The 18,640-nt window shown below is 46.1% G+C and overlaps 1 protein-coding gene across 6 annotated transcripts in view; it reads right to left on the reverse strand.

The window, feature by feature from the left end:
- The window catches only part of zgc:158766 (uncharacterized protein LOC100009641 homolog), a 172,447-nt gene that overhangs the window by 43,092 nt on the left and 110,715 nt on the right, over positions 1 to 18,640 (reverse strand). For all 6 annotated transcript variants that reach the window (XM_068000509.1, XM_068000491.1, XM_068000484.1 and 3 more), the window contains exons 7-10: positions 7,899 to 7,985; positions 4,817 to 4,933; positions 2,796 to 2,894; positions 420 to 562 (exon numbers count right to left, since the gene is read on the reverse strand). In XM_068000509.1, coding sequence (XP_067856610.1) covers positions 420 to 562; positions 2,796 to 2,894; positions 4,817 to 4,933; positions 7,899 to 7,985 — 446 coding nt within the window. The remainder of the gene's footprint in view (positions 1 to 419; positions 563 to 2,795; positions 2,895 to 4,816; positions 4,934 to 7,898; positions 7,986 to 18,640) is intronic.

Below are 18,640 nucleotides of genomic sequence, written 5' to 3' on the forward strand. Positions count from 1 at the left end.
ACAGGGTCTCGGTTTAACGTCTCATCCAAAAAGGGGCACCTCTTGTACTGGGAGTGTCAGCCTAGATTTTTTGCTCAAGACCCTGGAGTGGGTCTTGAACCCACAACCTTCTGACCTCAGAGGCAAGAATACTGCCACTGAGCCATGGGTAATACCTAGAGCACATATGTGCACATCTCATTTTTGCACAATCCACTACATCCATGCTTTGAACAGCTGAATGCTTTCAACTGCACACATGTTCCAGTGAGTGATAGAATTATGGCACCAGGAGATTTTGCCTGACAAAAGTTTACGCACTTAATTAAGAGCTGGGAATTTTTTCCTCGCGCGAGCAAAAATGATCTTTGGTCCAAGAAAGACTTCCAGTATTTGAGAAGATTTCGTCCAAATTAATCTGATGTCATGTAAAATCATACCTGTAGTCATCAGTGTTGGAGAATTCATCCTTCCTAATCCTAGCCAGGACAGCCCCGCCTTCCAGACGTAATCCGACCAGTCGGGTATCTTCAAGCACGCACTTCATTATCCTCGTGTGCTTGTTGATGAGATCAATGACTTCCTACGGAATGAAGGTTCCAAATTTAATTTGAGTTTTGACATAAAACACCCACATTCCATATAAACCAGCCTCACTCCGTTGCTTGGCCCTCTCGTTCTGCATTTATCTACTGCTGAGTCTCTTCCTGAAGGGGTTCTGCAGTATCATTTGTACTGGAATGTTTCCACAGCAGTCTGATCCTGAAAGGGCGGTGCAAGCAGATTCAATTCTAATTTTCAAAAGGGAATTTGATAAATACTTGAAGGGGAAAAATTTGCAGGGCTAGGGGGAAAGAGCAGGGGAGTGGGACTAATTGGATTGCTCTTTCAAAGAGCCGGCACAGGCACGATGGGCTGAATGGCCTCCATCTGTGCTGTATGATTCTATGATTCACATTAAAACAATTTGCACGTGTATTTGTTTTCAAGATGAACCACTTAAAGGCAGCCTGCACCTCTTTTTGCAAAATATAAAATACAGGTCTGCATGGAGTCTGAACGGAGATCAGACATCGCACACGTAAAACACAGGTGCAGGTCCCGTCCTTATGTTCACAAACTACTGAGTTATTTTAAAACATTGAATAAAGGTTGCACACCACTAAATCCTACATCCTCCCATCTGCGCCAGACCTCACCAATCTGCCAATCTGAGTTTGTACCGGGCCTGTGAGAGTGCGTACACCAAGATTCTCTGATGATGCACAACAGGCCTTGGTGCAAGAGGTGGACAGAAGTAGGGGCATCCTATATCCGCAGGGGAGGCAAGAGGCCCTCCAGACATATGCTCTTGAGGCAGTGGGAGGCAACGGGGGACAAAGTCAATGCCAGGCACATAGCACCACGAACATGGATGCAGTGCAGGAAGAAGTTCAATGATTTGACACAAGTGGTCAAGGTGAGTGAGGTCAACTGTCAAGTGGCATCTCCTACCAACTGTACCATGCACTACACCCCCCATCACCCACATACCAACAAACTCTTTCAATCAGTATTCAACTCTTCCAATCAGATGCTTCCTCCCACCCTCACACATTACCACTGTTGCAAGCCGCCCACCCACAACTCACACGTCACACACACTGGAAGCTATTCAACCATGACAGCCACATCACCCAAACATCTTGCAGGACACTCACCGACACACGTCCCACTTTCTTGTAGGAGAAGATAGCGCATAACAGGAGGCAGCAAGTGGCAGTGGCTCCATGGAACATGAACCTGCTGTCCTCTCTCAGGATGACAGCATTCCTGTCCCACCCCTGTCACTCCGCCAGTGCCCTTGCTGTTGCCTGTCAGCTAGCCAGCCCACTCCCTGTAGAGTATTGAAACTTTATTATAGGAAGCTAGGAACAGGAGTAGGCCATTTAGCCCCTCGAGCCTGTTCCACCATTCAATGAGATCATGGTTGATCTGTGACCTAACTCCATATACCCGCCTTAGCCCCATATCCCTTAATAACTTTGGTTAACAAAATCTATCAATCTCAGATTTAAAATTAACAATTGAGCTAGCATCAATTGCCGTTTACGGAACAGCGTTCCAAAGTTCTACCACCCTTTGCGTGTAGAAGCATTTCCTAACTTCAGTAAGTCCTGGCTCTAATTTTTAGGCTATGTCCCCTAGTCCTAGTATCCTAGTATAGGGGACCTCCAAAAACAGGTACAAATGCATCAACAGCCAGAAGCAATAATCCAGCAACTAACCTGTAACTTCTGCATGGTCCCTTTAAATAGCGCTGGTTGTGGGGGGGGGGGGTCTTCCATGACATTTAAGACCTGTTCAGCTGTGCGAGGTTAAGACAGTGTGTTGGTGGAGCGTTGAGTTCTAAAATCGTATCTGTCCCTTTAAATCAGTGTTGCACACTGATCCACCGCATATTCTCCCTACTTTACATGGTGCCGGCGTTTGTTATCTGCAAGTGTGCAAACGCCTTTACCAAGATGGCGTCCGGCGCATGTCACGCTGGAAACTACGTGGCCCAATTTACGGCCCCAAATGTTGTGATTGGATCTTGCTGCAGCACCATCACTGGTGCGAAGGTGTAAAATTACAACATGATAAGTTTACATAGGCAATTTCATTTATAAATGCGAAAATAAGAACTTAAAATAATATAAAAATAAGCGCAGAATGACTGACTTCAAAGTGGGGGCTGAATTATGTCTCCGTGCCCTGATCCAAGTGTCCCCTGCCCTGAGTGGAGCTGGGGAATGTCTGCTCCAAGGAAGGCAGAGGCACTGTGCTGAGTGTACCTGTTCAGTGCTTGGCATTTTGCTGAGGTTCAGACTGTTGATAGAATTGTTCAGGTAGATGAGAGCCCCTCGACAGTTCATCATAAACGGCTCCAACTTCTGAAACAAAAGACATGAGGCGATAAGTCTGCTTCATCTCCCCGTAGATGTCTATTCCTTCACAGTGAGCTAACAACACGTTCAGAAGCACAATATTTATCTTTGCTATATTTACAGGGATCATGTTCATTTACAAGTTTGCATGTGAAGGTGTAACTTGGACTGCAAGAAATCAAAGTTGTCCTTTAATGTATGATAAATGTATTAAATGGAAAGATAACGCTTGAGTACTTTTTTTACTTGAGAGCAGGAAATAAATTACAAGCATGTTACCACAAATGAGAGGCTGGAACTATCAGGAATGATTGAGCAGGCTGGGGCTCTTTTCTCTAGAAAAGAGGAAATTAAGAGGAGACCCGATAGAGGTCTTTAAAATTAAGAAGGGATTCGATAGGGTGGATGTGGAGAAACTATTTCAACTTGTGGGGGAGTTTAGAACAAGGGGTTATCAATATAAGATAGTCACTAACAGATCAAATAAAGAATTTCTTTACACAGAGAATGGTGAGAATGTAAAACTTACTGCCACATGGAGTGGTTGAAGCAGATAGTATTGATGCATTCAAGGGGAGGCTTGATGCATACACGAAGGAGGAAGGGGATAGAGGGATACGGGAGCAGGGTGGGAAGAGGTAATTAGTGTGGGAGGAGGCTCGTGTGGAGAATAAACACCGGCATAGGCCGATGGGCTGAATGGCCTGTTTCTGTGCTGTAGATTTTATGAATACACAGGTGCAAACTTTTACTGTGGAAAATACAAATCTATTACACACCAAAAGCACTGACTTTTCCTCAACTACAATTTCTAAGGGCTCTGCTGACATCTTATCCAATTGGCCATTCTTCAGATGTGAGTCTTGACTGAAAGTATCGACAGGTGGGCATCACAGTTGAACCTGATGCTGTTCCCATCTGCCACCCACCATGTATGTACTTTTCAGTAAGGGTCACTCAACAGTGATCAAGAGTAGGAACCCTCACTTCCACCCAAGCTTGAGATCGGTTAACTAGGCACACAGCGGGGATCAAAATTGGTACCTTCCTAGTCTGTATGCCACAACTGGCACTGTGCTTTGGGAAAACCCAACATTTTTGAATATACTCTGGTTATCAGTATAAGCACAGAATTAGGTTGACGTTTAATCACTAATTTCAGGAAGAGCAGATTCCGATTGCTATCTATGCAGTTGGGGGTGTCAATTGACTATTTATTCAATTGACCATTAATCCACATGTAACTAAACCTTCATTCCATTGACTCTTCTAAAATAAATCTCTAACTATTCATCTCCAGGGACAGTTTCATCTATTGGAGGTGGCTGCTACCTTTTAGAGGAAACTCGTCGAGATAACACTCCCGGGAGCGAGTGTGCAAGTATTAGCAACATAGGAACAGGAGTGGGCCATTCAGCCGCTCGAGTTTATTCCGCCACTCAATTAGATCGTGGCTGATCTGTATCTTAACTCCGACTATCCGCATTGGTTCCGTAATCCTTAATACCCTTGCCTAACAAAAATCTATCAATTTCAATTTTGAAATTATCAATTGACCCCCAGCCTCAACAGCTTTTTGAGGGAGAGAGTTCCAGATTTCCACTACCTCTTGCATGAAGAAAGGCTTCCTGACATCACCCCCGAACGGCTAAGTTCTAATTTTAAGGTTATGCCTCCCCCACTTTGTTCTGGATTCCCCCACCAGAGGAATTAGTTTCTCTCTATCTACCCTATCAAATCCTTTAATCATCTTAAATACCTCAATTAGATCACCCCTTAATCTTCTATTCTCAAGGGAATACAAGCCTAGTCTATGCAACCTGTTCTCATAATTTAACTAATTTACCCGAATGCACCAGCGTCAGGGCGTGCTTTTACATAACAATTTACGTGGGAATATTTCACTGCTTCAGGCGGAATATACAAACCATGTGGAATCGGATCCAGTCATTGTGATCGTATGGAAAGGTTCCAGAGAACTCCTGCGTCAGCTGACTGCCATCAATATGCTTGTGTAGAACCTTTAGTGACATCACCATTTCATACTGGATTGAGGAAACAGACAAAAGAGGGCAAAGTTAAATTTAACCATGACTTTGTGTGCTCATGTGCCTCCTAATACACATTAACACCATGTAATGAGAGCAGACACAGCTTGACCCTGACATAACAAGGATTATTTAGTAAATATTTCACTGTCTTTGTTGGAAGGGCTGAGAATCTTCAGCACCTTTGAATTAAGAAGAGCCAGGACAGGAGTTTCACTGAGTCAGAGTTTTGAAGCTTCAGGCCCGTGAGAATTGAAACAGGCATTATCTAGCTCACCGCCATAGATCATGAGGCACTTTTGGTTCACGTCCAGTTGTCCCCTACAACGAGACTGGCAGGAAACCGAAGGCAGCACAGAACCTCAAAAACACGGGCCTAAGGATCAGGCTAAGGCCATCTGTTCCACAAAAAGTAAATGTAGGGAGCCAATCCTGTGTACTCTCAGTCTCCATGCAACAGAGCCCAGAGTCCACTGGAGCCCGGCACTCGGTTCTGAATGTATAAAAAGGGGGGAGAGAGCATCACAGACAGGAGTGAGAAAATCTGTTAAAATCTGCCAACTATAAAGGCTGCATATAGTGACCGAGAACAGAGATGATTGGGTAAATCCCCCGTCACTCATGCCTGGAGACCGCACTGCTGTAAGTGACTGGGATTGATTTTATGCACATAATTTGTATTATGTAGCTATCCTCCACTCACTGCATTTCACTGGAAAAATAATCCTGCTGTACTCGGGAGACTCTGCTATAGTTTCAGTCATGAGTTCGGACATTCTGTTTGCTCCACCTCGCCTCCAACTCATTGGCTGACACAGCAGTATCAATATTCACTCCAAACTATAAAACATCTGGATTCTGTACACAAACCACTTTTACAAGAGACAACGGAATACAAAAGATTGCTTGCACAGGTGCTAACTGCACCATCCCCACAAATGCAGATTAACATTTAAGGTGCAACTCACACTGAATTTTACAGTATTACCAAAATTTTAATAACGAGTACTATTGTTAATTCAAAGTAAGATTTAATAAGATTTCTGCACATTAATTTTTTTTTTCAGAAATGAACGTTCCTTTCTGGCCATTACCTCTAGCTGAGATCCTTCTGTTCCTCCCCTTCCAAAACACAATCAGTTCAAAGTATTTAACAATTACATTGACAAGTGTATCAGGTAGCAAACAGTAGGGAAAAGGTTAAACCAGAATACCACTTTAAATGAAACAGTGAGAGTTGGACAAGAAGACACAGGTTCAAACTAGTAAAAGGTACATTAATGGCTAAGAGACACCTCTGCACAACTACTATTACTACTACTACTACTACTACCACCACCACCACCACCACCACAACAACAACAACAACAACAACAACAACTCACATTTATATAGCACCATTAACATAGTAAAATGTCCCAAGGCACTTCACAGGAGCAATTATCAAATAAAATTGACACCGAGCCACATAAGGAGATATAAGAACATAAGAAATAGGAGCAGGAGTAGGCCAATCGGCCCCTCGAGCCTGCTCCGCCATTCAATGAGATCATGGCTGATCTATCAGGACAGGTGACCAAAAGCTTGGTCAAAGAGATAGGTTTTAAGGAGCGTCTTCAAGCAGGAGAGAGAGGTAGAAAGATGGACAGGTTTAGGGAGGGAATTCCAGAGCTTAGGGCCTAGGCAGCTGAAGGCACGGCCGCCAATGGTGCGGGGATGCGCAAGAGGCCAGAATTGGAGGAACGTAGAGACCTCGGAGAGTTGTAGGGATGGAGGAGGTTATGGAGCTAGGCAGGGGCGAGGCCATGGAGGGATTTGAAAACAAGGATGAGAATTCTAAAATTGAGGTGTTCCCGGACCGGGAGCCAATGTAGTTCCGCGAGCACAGGGGTGATGGGTGAACGGGACTTGGTGCGAGTTAGGATACGGGCAGCAGAGTTTAGGATGGTGGAAAATGGGAGTTTGGCCAAGAGCGTATTGAAATAGTCAAATCTAGAGGTAAGAAAGGCATGGAGGAGGGTTTCAGCAGCAGATGAGCTGAGGCAGGGGCGGAGAAGGGCGATGTTATGGAGGTGGAAGTAGGCCGTAATGGTGGTAGAGAGGTTATGGGGTCGGAAGCTCAGCTCAGGGCCTACTAGGACGCCAAGGTTGTGAACGGTCTGATTCAGCCTCAGACAGAGGCCAGGGAGAGGGATGGAGTCGGTGGCTAGGGAATGGAGTTTGTGGCAGGGACCCAAGATAATGGCTTCGATCTTCCCAACATTTCATTGGAGGAAATTTCTGCTCATCCAATACTGGATGTCGGACAAGCATCTTGACAAATCAGAGACAGTGGAGGGGTCGAGAGAGGTGGTGGTGAGGTAGAGCTGGGTGTCGTCAGCGTACATGTGGAACCTGACATTGTGCTTTTGGATGATGTCGCCGAGGGACAGCATGTAGATGAGAAATTGAAAGGGGCCAAGGATAGATCCTTGAGGGACTCCAGAGGTAACGGTGGGGAAGCAGGAAGAGAAGCCAATGCAGGTGACTCTCTGGTTACGATTAGATAGATAGGAATGGAACCAGGTGAGCGCAGTCCCACCTAGCTGAACAACGGAGGAGAGGCATTGAAGGAGGATGGTGTGGCCAACTGTGTCAAAGGCTGCAGACAGGTCGAGAAGGACGAGGAGGGATAGTTTACCACGGTCACAGTCACAGAGGATGTCATTTGTGACTTTGATAAGGGCCATTCCAGTTCTGCGGCAGGGCGGAAACCTGATTGGAGAGATTCAAACATGGAGTACAGGGTGACGGGTGAACGGGAGTTAGGAGACGGGCAACAGAGTTTTGGATGGCTTGAGCAGGTTTGTTGCTACCTCATAGCTTCACAAAAATACCCCAACTCTGTCATCATTTTAATTGTGGCATCATAACTGCATAACATAACTTCCTACCCCACCCCCTCACTGAAAATCTGATTTACCTGAACAAGTGGATCCCTTTCAGGTCTGAATGTGGACTCCCTTTCCACCAAAACCAGGACTGAGTTAATGGCATTGGGAATGGCAACCTGTGAACAGTTAGAAAAATAGTTCAGCTGTATAATTAGAAGCGAGTACAAGTCTAAGTATAATGGCAGTTGATATCACACCAGCCACCACGTTGTCCCATTCATTCAGCCTAAACATCATTGAGCAAATTTTCCTCATCGCTGTGCCTAGAGATCTAGGCTGACATTCCAGTGCAGTACTGAGGGAGTGCTGCACTGTCGGAGGTGCCGTCTTTTGGATGAGACATTAAGCCAAGGCCCTGCCTGCCCTCCCAGGTGGATGTAAAAGATTCCATGGTAGTATTTCGAAGATGAGCAAGGGAGTTCTCCCCGGTGTCCTGGCCATTATTTATCCCTCAACCAACATCGCTAAAAAACATTATCTTGTCATGATCACATTGCTGTTTGTGGGACCTTGCTGTGCACAAATTGGCTGCCGCAGTTCCTACATTACAACAGTAAGTACACTTCAAAAGTACTTCATTGGTTGTAACACGCTTTGGAATGTCATGAGGTTGGGAAAGCTACTAAATAAATGCAAGTTCTTTTCTTTTTAGAGAACACAAAATTCCCAGATGTCAGCAAGAGGAAAAGGGGGTGGGGACATCAGACCTGTTCCCAACTACGTGCCCAGGGATTCCTAGGACTTTGCAAGATGTCAAGGTAATTACAAATGAGGAAGCCCATTTGGCACATCTTAAATAGAATTACATAGAATGTACAGCACAGAAACAGGCCATTCTGCCTGTGTTTATGTTCTATACGAGCCTCCTCCCATACACCTTCATCTAACCCTGTCAACATATCCTGCTATTCCTTTCTGCATCATGTGTTTATCTAGTTTTTCCTTAAATGCATCTATACTATTCGTCTCAACTACTCCTTTTCAGGAGCGAGTTCCACATTCTTACCACTCTCTGGTTAAAGAAGTTTCTTCTGAATTCCTTTTTGGATTTATTAGTGACTATCTTATATTTATGACCCCTAGTTTTGGTCTCCCCCACAAGTGGAAACATCTTCTCTACGTCTACCCTATCAAAATCCTTCATAATTTTAAAGACCTCTATCAGGTCACCCCTCAGCCTTCATTTTTCGAGAGAAAAGAGCTCCAGCCTGTTCAATCTTTCCTGATAGTTATGACCTCTCAATTCTGATATCATCCTTGTAAATCTTTTTTGCACCTTCACCAGTGACACTATATCCTTTTTATAATATGGAGACCAGAACTGTTCACAGTTCTCCAAGTGTGGTCTAACCAAGGTTCTATACAAGTTTAACATAACTTCTCTGCTTTTCAATTCTATCCCTCTAGAAATAAACCCCCGTGCTTTCTTTGCTTTTTTTATGGCCTTATTAACCTGTGTCGCTACTTTTGGTGATTTTTGTATCTGTTCCCCGAGATCCCTTTGCTGCTCTATCCCATTTAGACTTATTTTCCAAGGAATATGTGGCTTCCTTATTCCCTCTACCAAAATGAACCACCTCACACTTATCTATATTGAAATTCATTTGACATTTACACACCCAATTTCCAAATTTATTAATGTCTTCTTGCATTTTGTCGCAGTTTTCCTGAGTATTAGCTATACCACCCCCAACTTGGTGTCATTCGCAAATTTTGAAATAGTACTTCCGCCTGCCCAATCCAAATCATTCATTTAAATGGTGAACAACAGTGGTCCCAGCACCGATCCCTGTAGAACACCACTTCCCACCTTCTTCCAGTCTGAGTAGCTACCCTTAACCCCTAATCTCTGTTTTCTATTTTTTAGTCAGTATGCTAACCCTTCTGCTTCTTGTCCCCTGACTCCACATGCTGTGACCTTAGTCATGAGTATACCAGGCAGTACCTTATTGAAGGCCTTTTGAAAATCCAAATATATTACATCTACTACAATACCCTTGTCTACTCTTTTTGTTACATCTTCAAAGAATTCAATAAGGTTGGTCAAGCATGACCTTCCCTTTGGAAATCCATACTGACTATTCTTATTATATTTTCATTCTTTAGATGTTTTTCTATTACATCTTTGAGTAAGGATTCCATTATCATTCCTACCACTGATGTTAAGCTAATTGGTCTATAATTCCCTGGACTTGTTCTACCTCCCTTTTTAAATATAGGAATTACATTAGCTATCTGCCAGTCCGCTGGCACTACTCCCTTTTCAAATGAATTTTTATATATATGTAATAGTGCCTCAGCTATCTCTTCCCTAACTTCTTTTAATATGTGCAGATGCAATCCATCCGGACCAGGGATTTTATCCTCTCTAAGTTAGATTAGTTTGTCAATTATCATCCCCCTTTCTTTCTTACATCACAGAATCATTACAGCACAGAAGGAGGCCATTCTGCCCATGGTGCCGGTGCCGGCTCTTTAGAAGAGCTATCCAATTACTCCCACAACCCTGCTCTTTCCCAATAGCCCTGCAATTTTTTCCCATTCAAGTATTTATCCAATTTACTTTTGAAAGTTGCTATTGAATCTGCTTCCACCACCTATTATCTTTATATCTTTTTTGATCTCTTCTTCTAATGTCATGTCCATCCTATTACTCTCCCTGGTAAATACTGAGGCAAAGTAACTGTTCAATATTTCTGCCATTTCACTGTCATTACCTGTGAGTTTATCGTGTGCATCCCTTAGTGGCCTTATCCCTATCCTGATTTTGTTTTTGTTATTTGTGTGTCTCTAGTATACTTTACTATTTCTTTTTGTATTCCTTGATAATTTCATTTCGTAGTTCCTCTTTGCTTTCCTAACTTTTTAAAAATTCATTCCTAACCTCTTCGCATTCCCTTTTGTCTCTCCTTTATTGTCTATGTGCTGAGTGTATGCCTTTTTCTTTAGTTTCAATTCTACCTTTATCTCTTCATTCATCCATGGTGTTTCTTTATTGGCTAGTCCGTCCTTGTTTTTTTAGAGGAATATATTTCTCCTGAACTCTATTTAATCCTTTTTAAACATTTCCCACTGCTGTTCTATCCCTTTATCTGATATCTTAGTTTATCCATCCAGAGAAATCCCAATGGGCATATTCCCTCCCCCATTTTTGCATCCAACCTCAATGACATTCTCTAGGCCTGGTCCAATGTTGAATGCAAATGAGGCTGTGGGGGGTCAATTGGGGGGCATTCCCAGCCCTCCTGCCTCACATTGCTATTAGTTTCTCAATGGGGAACCCCAAAACGTCAGGCCTGCAGCTGCTCTCCTGTTCCCACCACTGTTCCTGCCGGCTGTGGAGGTGGCCCCTTGGCCTGCTCTGGAGAGAGGGGAGATGGATTATTCTGGGCGACCTGTGCCGTTCCCAATCTCAGTGCACCACGGGAGACACTTTGCACATCTGAAGGCTAGCGAAGGGACAGGTGAGGGGAAACCAGCCCTCACCTCTCCTTAGATTTTCATAATTTTTATTTTGACACTGCCCCTCTACCTCCAATGCAATAGTGTCGCGGAGCCCTTGCAATTATTCATAAAGCTTTCCGGCTCATTAGTTAACTTCAACGATTGAACAGATCCGCTACAATCGCCATGGTGCACTGACCTTTGAACTGTGCAATTCATAACCACAATGCAGTTCAGTATCTGGGGTAAAGGACTTTCCTTCTATTGAGGAGGAACCTTTGTCATGGCCATCTGTATAAGTATTGGAGCAATAGCAAAAGTACTCCAGTAATTGGTAGCCGAAAATAGAAAATTCATCAAAGAATACAGTGAACTCCATATTTCCTAATGGGAAAAAGGAAACATTGCACTAAACTGTAAACATCTGATATGTTCGTATAATGTACCTGACTATAATATGGAAACCCAACTCAACACGATTTCAATTCCTTTCCTCATCTTTATAATTCTGTAGATTGTGCATGTTATAACACAGATCACATTTAGGAACTGTCTCATCTACATTTCAAATGTTTTGTATCAACTACAGTGTGAGACAATGAGGCCCAAAGGGAGGGGGAGGGAGCTTATGTTTTATGTACTCCAGTTCTCCAATGGTCTCCTGAAGGTGGTGATTCATCCATGAGTCTCCCTCCAGTACCTGGCCCACACGGCCAGTCCTCACGGGTAGGCCCAGAAAGCGAGTGTCGCTCTGCTATTCCACCACAAGGGAATCGTGCAGCCGAGCCCAATCCCAAACACTTGATGTCTGCACAGAAGAGGGAGGGGGTCCTTGGAACGGTGAGGTCAATGGGAAGGAAAATCGGACGGGGTGACATAACCGCAACCCCCAGTTCTCCCGCACGTGCCCAAAGTGAACATTACCTCCATACTTTCCAGCGGGGGTCAGTGAGTGTAAATCAGGACAGGGAAACTGAAGCCAATTGCATCACCCTTACTGCTGCCCCCACCCCCCACCTCCTCCCTGAGATCAGGGAGGTAATTTTAACCCCCAAGAATGGGTGGGTTGGGGGCAGGTGGGAGTTGAAAATAGTTGTTTTTTTGGGTTGCAACCACAAAATTTTCAGACTTTGCATTCCCAGTGGGAAGCTTGTACTTTCACCGCCCACGTTAAACCCGGAAATAAAGCCGGGTTGCGGTCGCGACCAAAAAACAACTATTTTCAACTCCCACCCGCCCACAACCCACCCGTTCCTGGGGGTTAAAATTACCCCCCAGATAACTCAGCACAGATCAGGAATCAAACCGAGGACCTTTCAGATATCACTTCAGCCAGAAGTGCCGAGTGGATAATCCATCTCAGCCTCCTCCCGATATCCCCACCATCACGGAAGCCAGTCTTCGGCCAATTCGATTCACTCCACGTGATATCAAGAAACGGCTGAGTGCACTGGATACAGCAAAGGCTATGGGCCCCGACAACATCCCAGCTGTAGTGCTGAAGACTTGTGCTCCAGAACTAGCTGCGCCTCTAGCCAAGCTGTTCCAGTACAGCTACAACACTGGCATCCACCCGACAATGTGGAAAATTGCCCAGGTATGTCCTGTCCACAAAATGCAGGACAAATCCAATCCGGCCAATTACCGCCCCATCAGTCTACTCTCAATCATCAGCAAAGTGATGGAAGGTGTCGTCGACAGTGCTATCAAGCGGCACTTACTCACCAATAACCTGCTCACCGATGCTCAGTTTGGGTTCCGCCAGGACCACTCGGCTCCAGACCTCATTACAGCCTTGGTCCAAACATGGACAAAAGAGCTGAATTCCAGAGGTGAAGTGAGAGTGACTGCCCTTGACATCAAGGCAACATTTGACCGAGTGTGGCACCAAGGAGCCCTAGTAAAATTGAAGTCAATGGGAATCAGGGGGAAAACTCTCCAGTGGCTGGAGTCATACCTAGCACAAAGGAAGATGGTAGTGGTTGTTGGAGGCCAAGCATCTCAGCCCCAGGGCATTGCTGCAGGAGTTCCTCAGGGCAGTGTCCTAGGCCCAACCATCTTCAGCTGCTTCATCAATGACCTTCCCTCCATCATAAGGTCAGAAATGGGGATGTTCGCTGATGACTGCACAGTGTTCAGTTCCATTCGCAACCCCTCAGATAATGAAGCAGTCCGAGCCCGCATGCAGCAAGACCTGGACAACATCCAGGCTTGGGCTGATAAGTGGCAAGTAACATTCGCGCCAGATAAGTGCCAGGCAATGACCATCTCCAACAAGAGAGAGTCTAACCACCTCCCCTTGACATTCAACGGCATTACCATCGCCGAATCCCCCACCATCAACATCCTGGGGGTCACCATTGACCAGAAACTTAACTGGACCAGCCATATAAATACTGTGGCTACGAGAGCAGGTCAGAGGCTGGGTATTCTGCGGCGAGTGACTCACCTCCTGACTCCCCAAAGCCTTTCCACCATCTACAAGGCACAAGTCAGGAGTGTGATGGAATACTCTCAACTTGCCTGGATGAGTGCAGCTCCAACAACACTCAAGAAGCTCGACACCATCCAAGATAAAGCAGCCCGCTTGATTGGCACCCCATCCACCACCCTAAACATTCACTCCCTTCACCACCGGCGCACTGTGGCTGCAGTGTGCACCATCCACAGGATGCACTGCAGCAACTCGCCAAGGCTTCTTCGACAGCACCTCCCAAACCCACGACCTCTACCTCCTAGAAGGACAAGGGCAGCAGGCGCATGGGAACAACACCACCTGCACGTTCCCCTCCAAGTCACACACCATCCCGACTTGGAAATATATCGCCGTTCCTTCATTGTCGCTGGGTCAAAATCCTGGAACTCCCTTCCTAACAGCACTGTGGGAGAACCGTCACCACACGGACTGCAGCGGTTCAAGAAGGCGGCTCACCACCACCTTCTCAAGGGCAATTAGGGATGGGCAATAAATGCCGGCCTTGCCAGCGACGCCCACATCCCGTGAACGAATAATAAAAAAAAAACATATTTGCCAACTCAACAGAGAAACCCCCAGTTCCCAATGCATGAATAAACTAACCTGGGGCGATATCAGGAGAGAGGAAAAATGACAGAGGGTTATGGGTCAGCTGAAGAAGAATGCACCAAAAGATAAACAAGAGTGAGTCTGGGATAAAATTCCAATACAAATGCACAAGAGGGACAGAGAGAAATGAGACCAGACACAAACAACTAACCAGAGCACAAAAATATCTAAACAAGAGGCAAAGACCAAATACACACATAATGAAAGGTTACAGATGTGAACATCCAAGTTCCAGAAATCAATTTTGGTGACAATCTTTACATAGAATTACACAGAACTTATACCACAGAAGTATTCGGCCCAACAGGTCCATGCTGGTGTTTATGCTCTACATGAGCCTCCTCCCTCCCTGCTTCATCTAATCCTTTCAGCATATCCTTCTATTCCTTTCTCCCTCATGTGTTTATCTTGCTTCCCCTTAAATGCATCTATGCTATTCGCCTCAACACCTTGTGGTAGTGAGTTCCACTTTCCAACCATCCTCTGAGTAAAGAAGTTTCTCTTGAATTCCCTATTGGATTTATTAGTGACTATCTTATATTTATGGCCCCTAGTTCTGGTCTCCCCCACAAGTGGAAACATCTTCTCTGTGTCTACCCTATCAAACTCTTTCATAATCTTAAAGACCTCTATCAAGTCTTTTCTAGGGAAAAGAGCCCCAGCCTGTTCAATTTTTCCTGACAGTTATAACCTCTCAGTTCTGGTGTCATCCTAGTAAATCTTTTTTGCACCTTCTCCAATGCCTCTATATCCTTTTTATGATATGGAGGCCAGAACTGTTCAATCTTGGGCAATATGATCCAAACCTCAACTCTCTCCTCCTCACCTTCACCCCACACATCTGTGTTCAAACATCAGGAGCTAAAAATAATTGTTTATGGGCTTGATTGGTTATTTCTGTCGTTAAGTTACTGAATTTTATATAGAAATACACCTTTGAAAAACAGTCATATAGAAAATACAACTTCACTGTACAAGGCCTAAAACCATTAAGACAAGCAATGCTTTCAGATATTTTGTTGACATGTGGAAAGAACTGTTCTCACTATGTGTGGTGTCACTATAAACATGTTTATATTTTAATGTGTTTCTGATATCACTAAAATAATGGCCAGGACGGTTTTTCTCTGGATTATTATTCAAGGTCTGTGGATTACTAGCCCAGTAACATGGCCACCACACTGCACCCTTGGAAGTGGAAAGACAGTCAGGAAGGTTTCTGATGATCCCTGCTAGAAAGTCTAAGTATAGAATTCTAGTAAGAATAAGATGGAATTCAGATGTCCCATCCCCATTGGCCAATAACCCATCTCATCCTCCGTAGGCCAATAACCCATCTCATTCTCTGTGGGACAATAACCCATCTCATCCTCTGTGGGCCAATAACCCACCTCATCCTCCATAGGCCAATAACTCACCTCATCCTCCATAGGCCAATAACCCACCTCATCCTCCGCGGGCCAATAACCCGCCTCATTCTCCGTGAGCCAATAACCCACCTCATCCTCCGTGGGCCAATAACCCACCTCATTCTCCGTGAGCCAATAACCCGCCTCATCCTCCGTGGGCCAATAACCCGCCTCATCCTCCATAGGCCAATAACCCGCCTCATCCTCCATAGGCCAATAACTCACCTCATCCTCCATAGGCCAATAACTCACCTCATCCTCCATAGGCCAATAACCCACCTCATCCTCTGTGGGCCAATAACCCACCTCATCATCCGCGGGCCAATAACCCACCTCATCCTCCGTGGGCCAATAACCCACCTCATCCTCCGCAGGCCAATAACCCACCTCATCCTCCGTAGGCCAATAACCCATCTCATTCTCCGTGGGCCAATAACCCACCTCATTCTCCGTGGGCCAATAACCCATCTCATCCTCCGTGGGCCAATAACCCACCTCACTCTCCGTGGGCCAATAACTCACCTCATCCTCCGTAGGCCAATAACCAGCCTCATCCTCCGTGGGCCAATAACCCATCTCATCCTCCATAGGCCAATAACCCACCTCATCCTCCATAGGCCAATAACCCACCTCATCCTCCGTGGGCCAATAACCCACCTCATCCTCCGTGGGCCAATAACCCACCTCATCCTCCGTGGGCCAATAACCCACCTCATCCTCCGTGGGCCAATAACCCACCTCATCCTCCGTAGGCCAATAACCCATCTCATCCTCCGTAGGCCAATAACCCATCTCATTCTCCGTGGGCCAATAACTCACCTCATCCTCTGTGGGCCAATAACTCACCTCATCCTCTGTGGGCCAATAAGCCACCTCATCCTCTGTGGGCCAATAACCCGCCTCATCCTCTGTGGGCCAATAACCCACCTCATCCTCCGTGGGCCAATAACCCACCTCATCCTCCGTAGGCCAATAACCCATCTCATCCTCCGTAGGCCAATAACCCATCTCATTCTCCGTGGGCCAATAACCCACCTCATCCTCCGTAGGCCAATAACCCACCTCATCCTCCGTAGGCCAATAAACCATCTCATTCTCCGTGGGCCAATAACCCACCTCATCCTCCGTGGGCCAATAACCCATCTCATTCTCCGTGGGCCAATAACCCACCTCATCCTCCGTGGGCCAATAACCCACCTCATCCTCCATGGGCTAATAACCCGCCTCATCCTCTGTGGGCCAATAAGCCACCTCATCCTCTGTGGGCCAATAACCCACCTCATCCTCTGTGGGCCAATAACCCACCTCATCCTCCGTGGGCCAATAACCCGCCTCATCCTCTGTAGGCCAATAACCCACTTCATCCTCTGTGGGCCAATAATCCGCCTCATCCTCCATGGGCCAATAACTCACCTCATCCTTTGTGGGCCAATAACCCACTTCATCCTCCGTGGGCTAATAACCCACCTCATCCTCCGTGGGCCAATAACCTACTTCATCCTCCGTGGGCTAATAACCCACCTCATCCTCCGTGGGCCAATAACCCACTTCATCCTCCGTGGGCTAATAACCCACCTCATCCTCCGTGGGCCAATAACCCACTTCATCCTCCGTGGGCCAATAACCCACTTCATCCTCCGTGGGCTAATAACCCACCTCATCCTCCGTGGGCCAATAACCCACTTCATCCTCCGTGGGCTAATAACCCACCTCATCCTCTGTGTGCCAATAACATACTTCATCCTCTGTGGGCCAATAATCCGCCTCATCCTACATGGGCCAATAACTCACCTCATCCTTTGTGGGCCAATAACCCACTTCATCCTCTGTGGGCTAATAACCCGCCTCATCCTCTGTGGGCTAATAACCCACCTCATCCTCCGTGGGCCAATAACCTACTTCATCCTCCGTGGGCTAATAACCCACCTCATCCTCCGTGGGCCAATAACCCACTTCATCCTCCGTGGGCTAATAACCCACCTCATCCTCCGTGGGCCAATAACCCACTTCATCCTCCGTGGGCTAATAACCCACCTCATCCTCTGTGTGCCAATAACATACTTCATCCTCTGTGGGCCAATAATCCGCCTCATCCTACATGGGCCAATAACTCACCTCATCCTTTGTGGGCCAATAACCCACTTCATCCTCTGTGGGCTAATAACCCGCCTCATCCTCTGTGGGCTAATAACCCACCTCATCCTCCGTGGGCCAATAACCCACTTCATCCTCCGTGGGCTAATAACCCACCTCATCCTTCCTGGGCCAATAACCCACCTCATCCTCCGTGGGCTAATAACCCACCTCATCCTCTGTGGGCCAATAACCCACCTCATCCTCCGTGGGCCAATAACCCACCTTATCCTCTGTGGGCCAATAACATACTTCATCCTCTGTGGGCCAATAACCCACCTCATCCTCCGTGGGCCAATAACCCGCCTCATCCTCTGTGGGCCAATAACCCACCTCCTCCTCTGTGGGCCAATAACATACTTCATCCTCCGTGGGCTAATAACCCACCTCATCCTCCGTGGGCCAATAACCCACTTCATCCTCCGTGGGCTAATATCCCACCTCATCCTCCGTGGGCCAATAACCCACTTCATCCTCCGTGGGCTAATAACCCACCTCATCCTCTGTGTGCCAATAACATACTTCATCCTCCGTGGGCTAATAACCCACCTCATCCTCCGTGGGCCAATAACCCACTTCATCCTCCGTGGGCTAATAACCCACCTCATCCTCTGTGTGCCAATAACATACTTCATCCTCCGTGGGCTAATAACCCGCCTCATCCTCTGTGGGCTAATAACCCACTTCATCCTCTGTGGGC

This window comes from Heptranchias perlo, chromosome 2 (assembly GCF_035084215.1).
Source record: "Heptranchias perlo isolate sHepPer1 chromosome 2, sHepPer1.hap1, whole genome shotgun sequence".
NCBI classification, from domain to species: Eukaryota; Metazoa; Chordata; class Chondrichthyes; order Hexanchiformes; family Hexanchidae; genus Heptranchias; species Heptranchias perlo.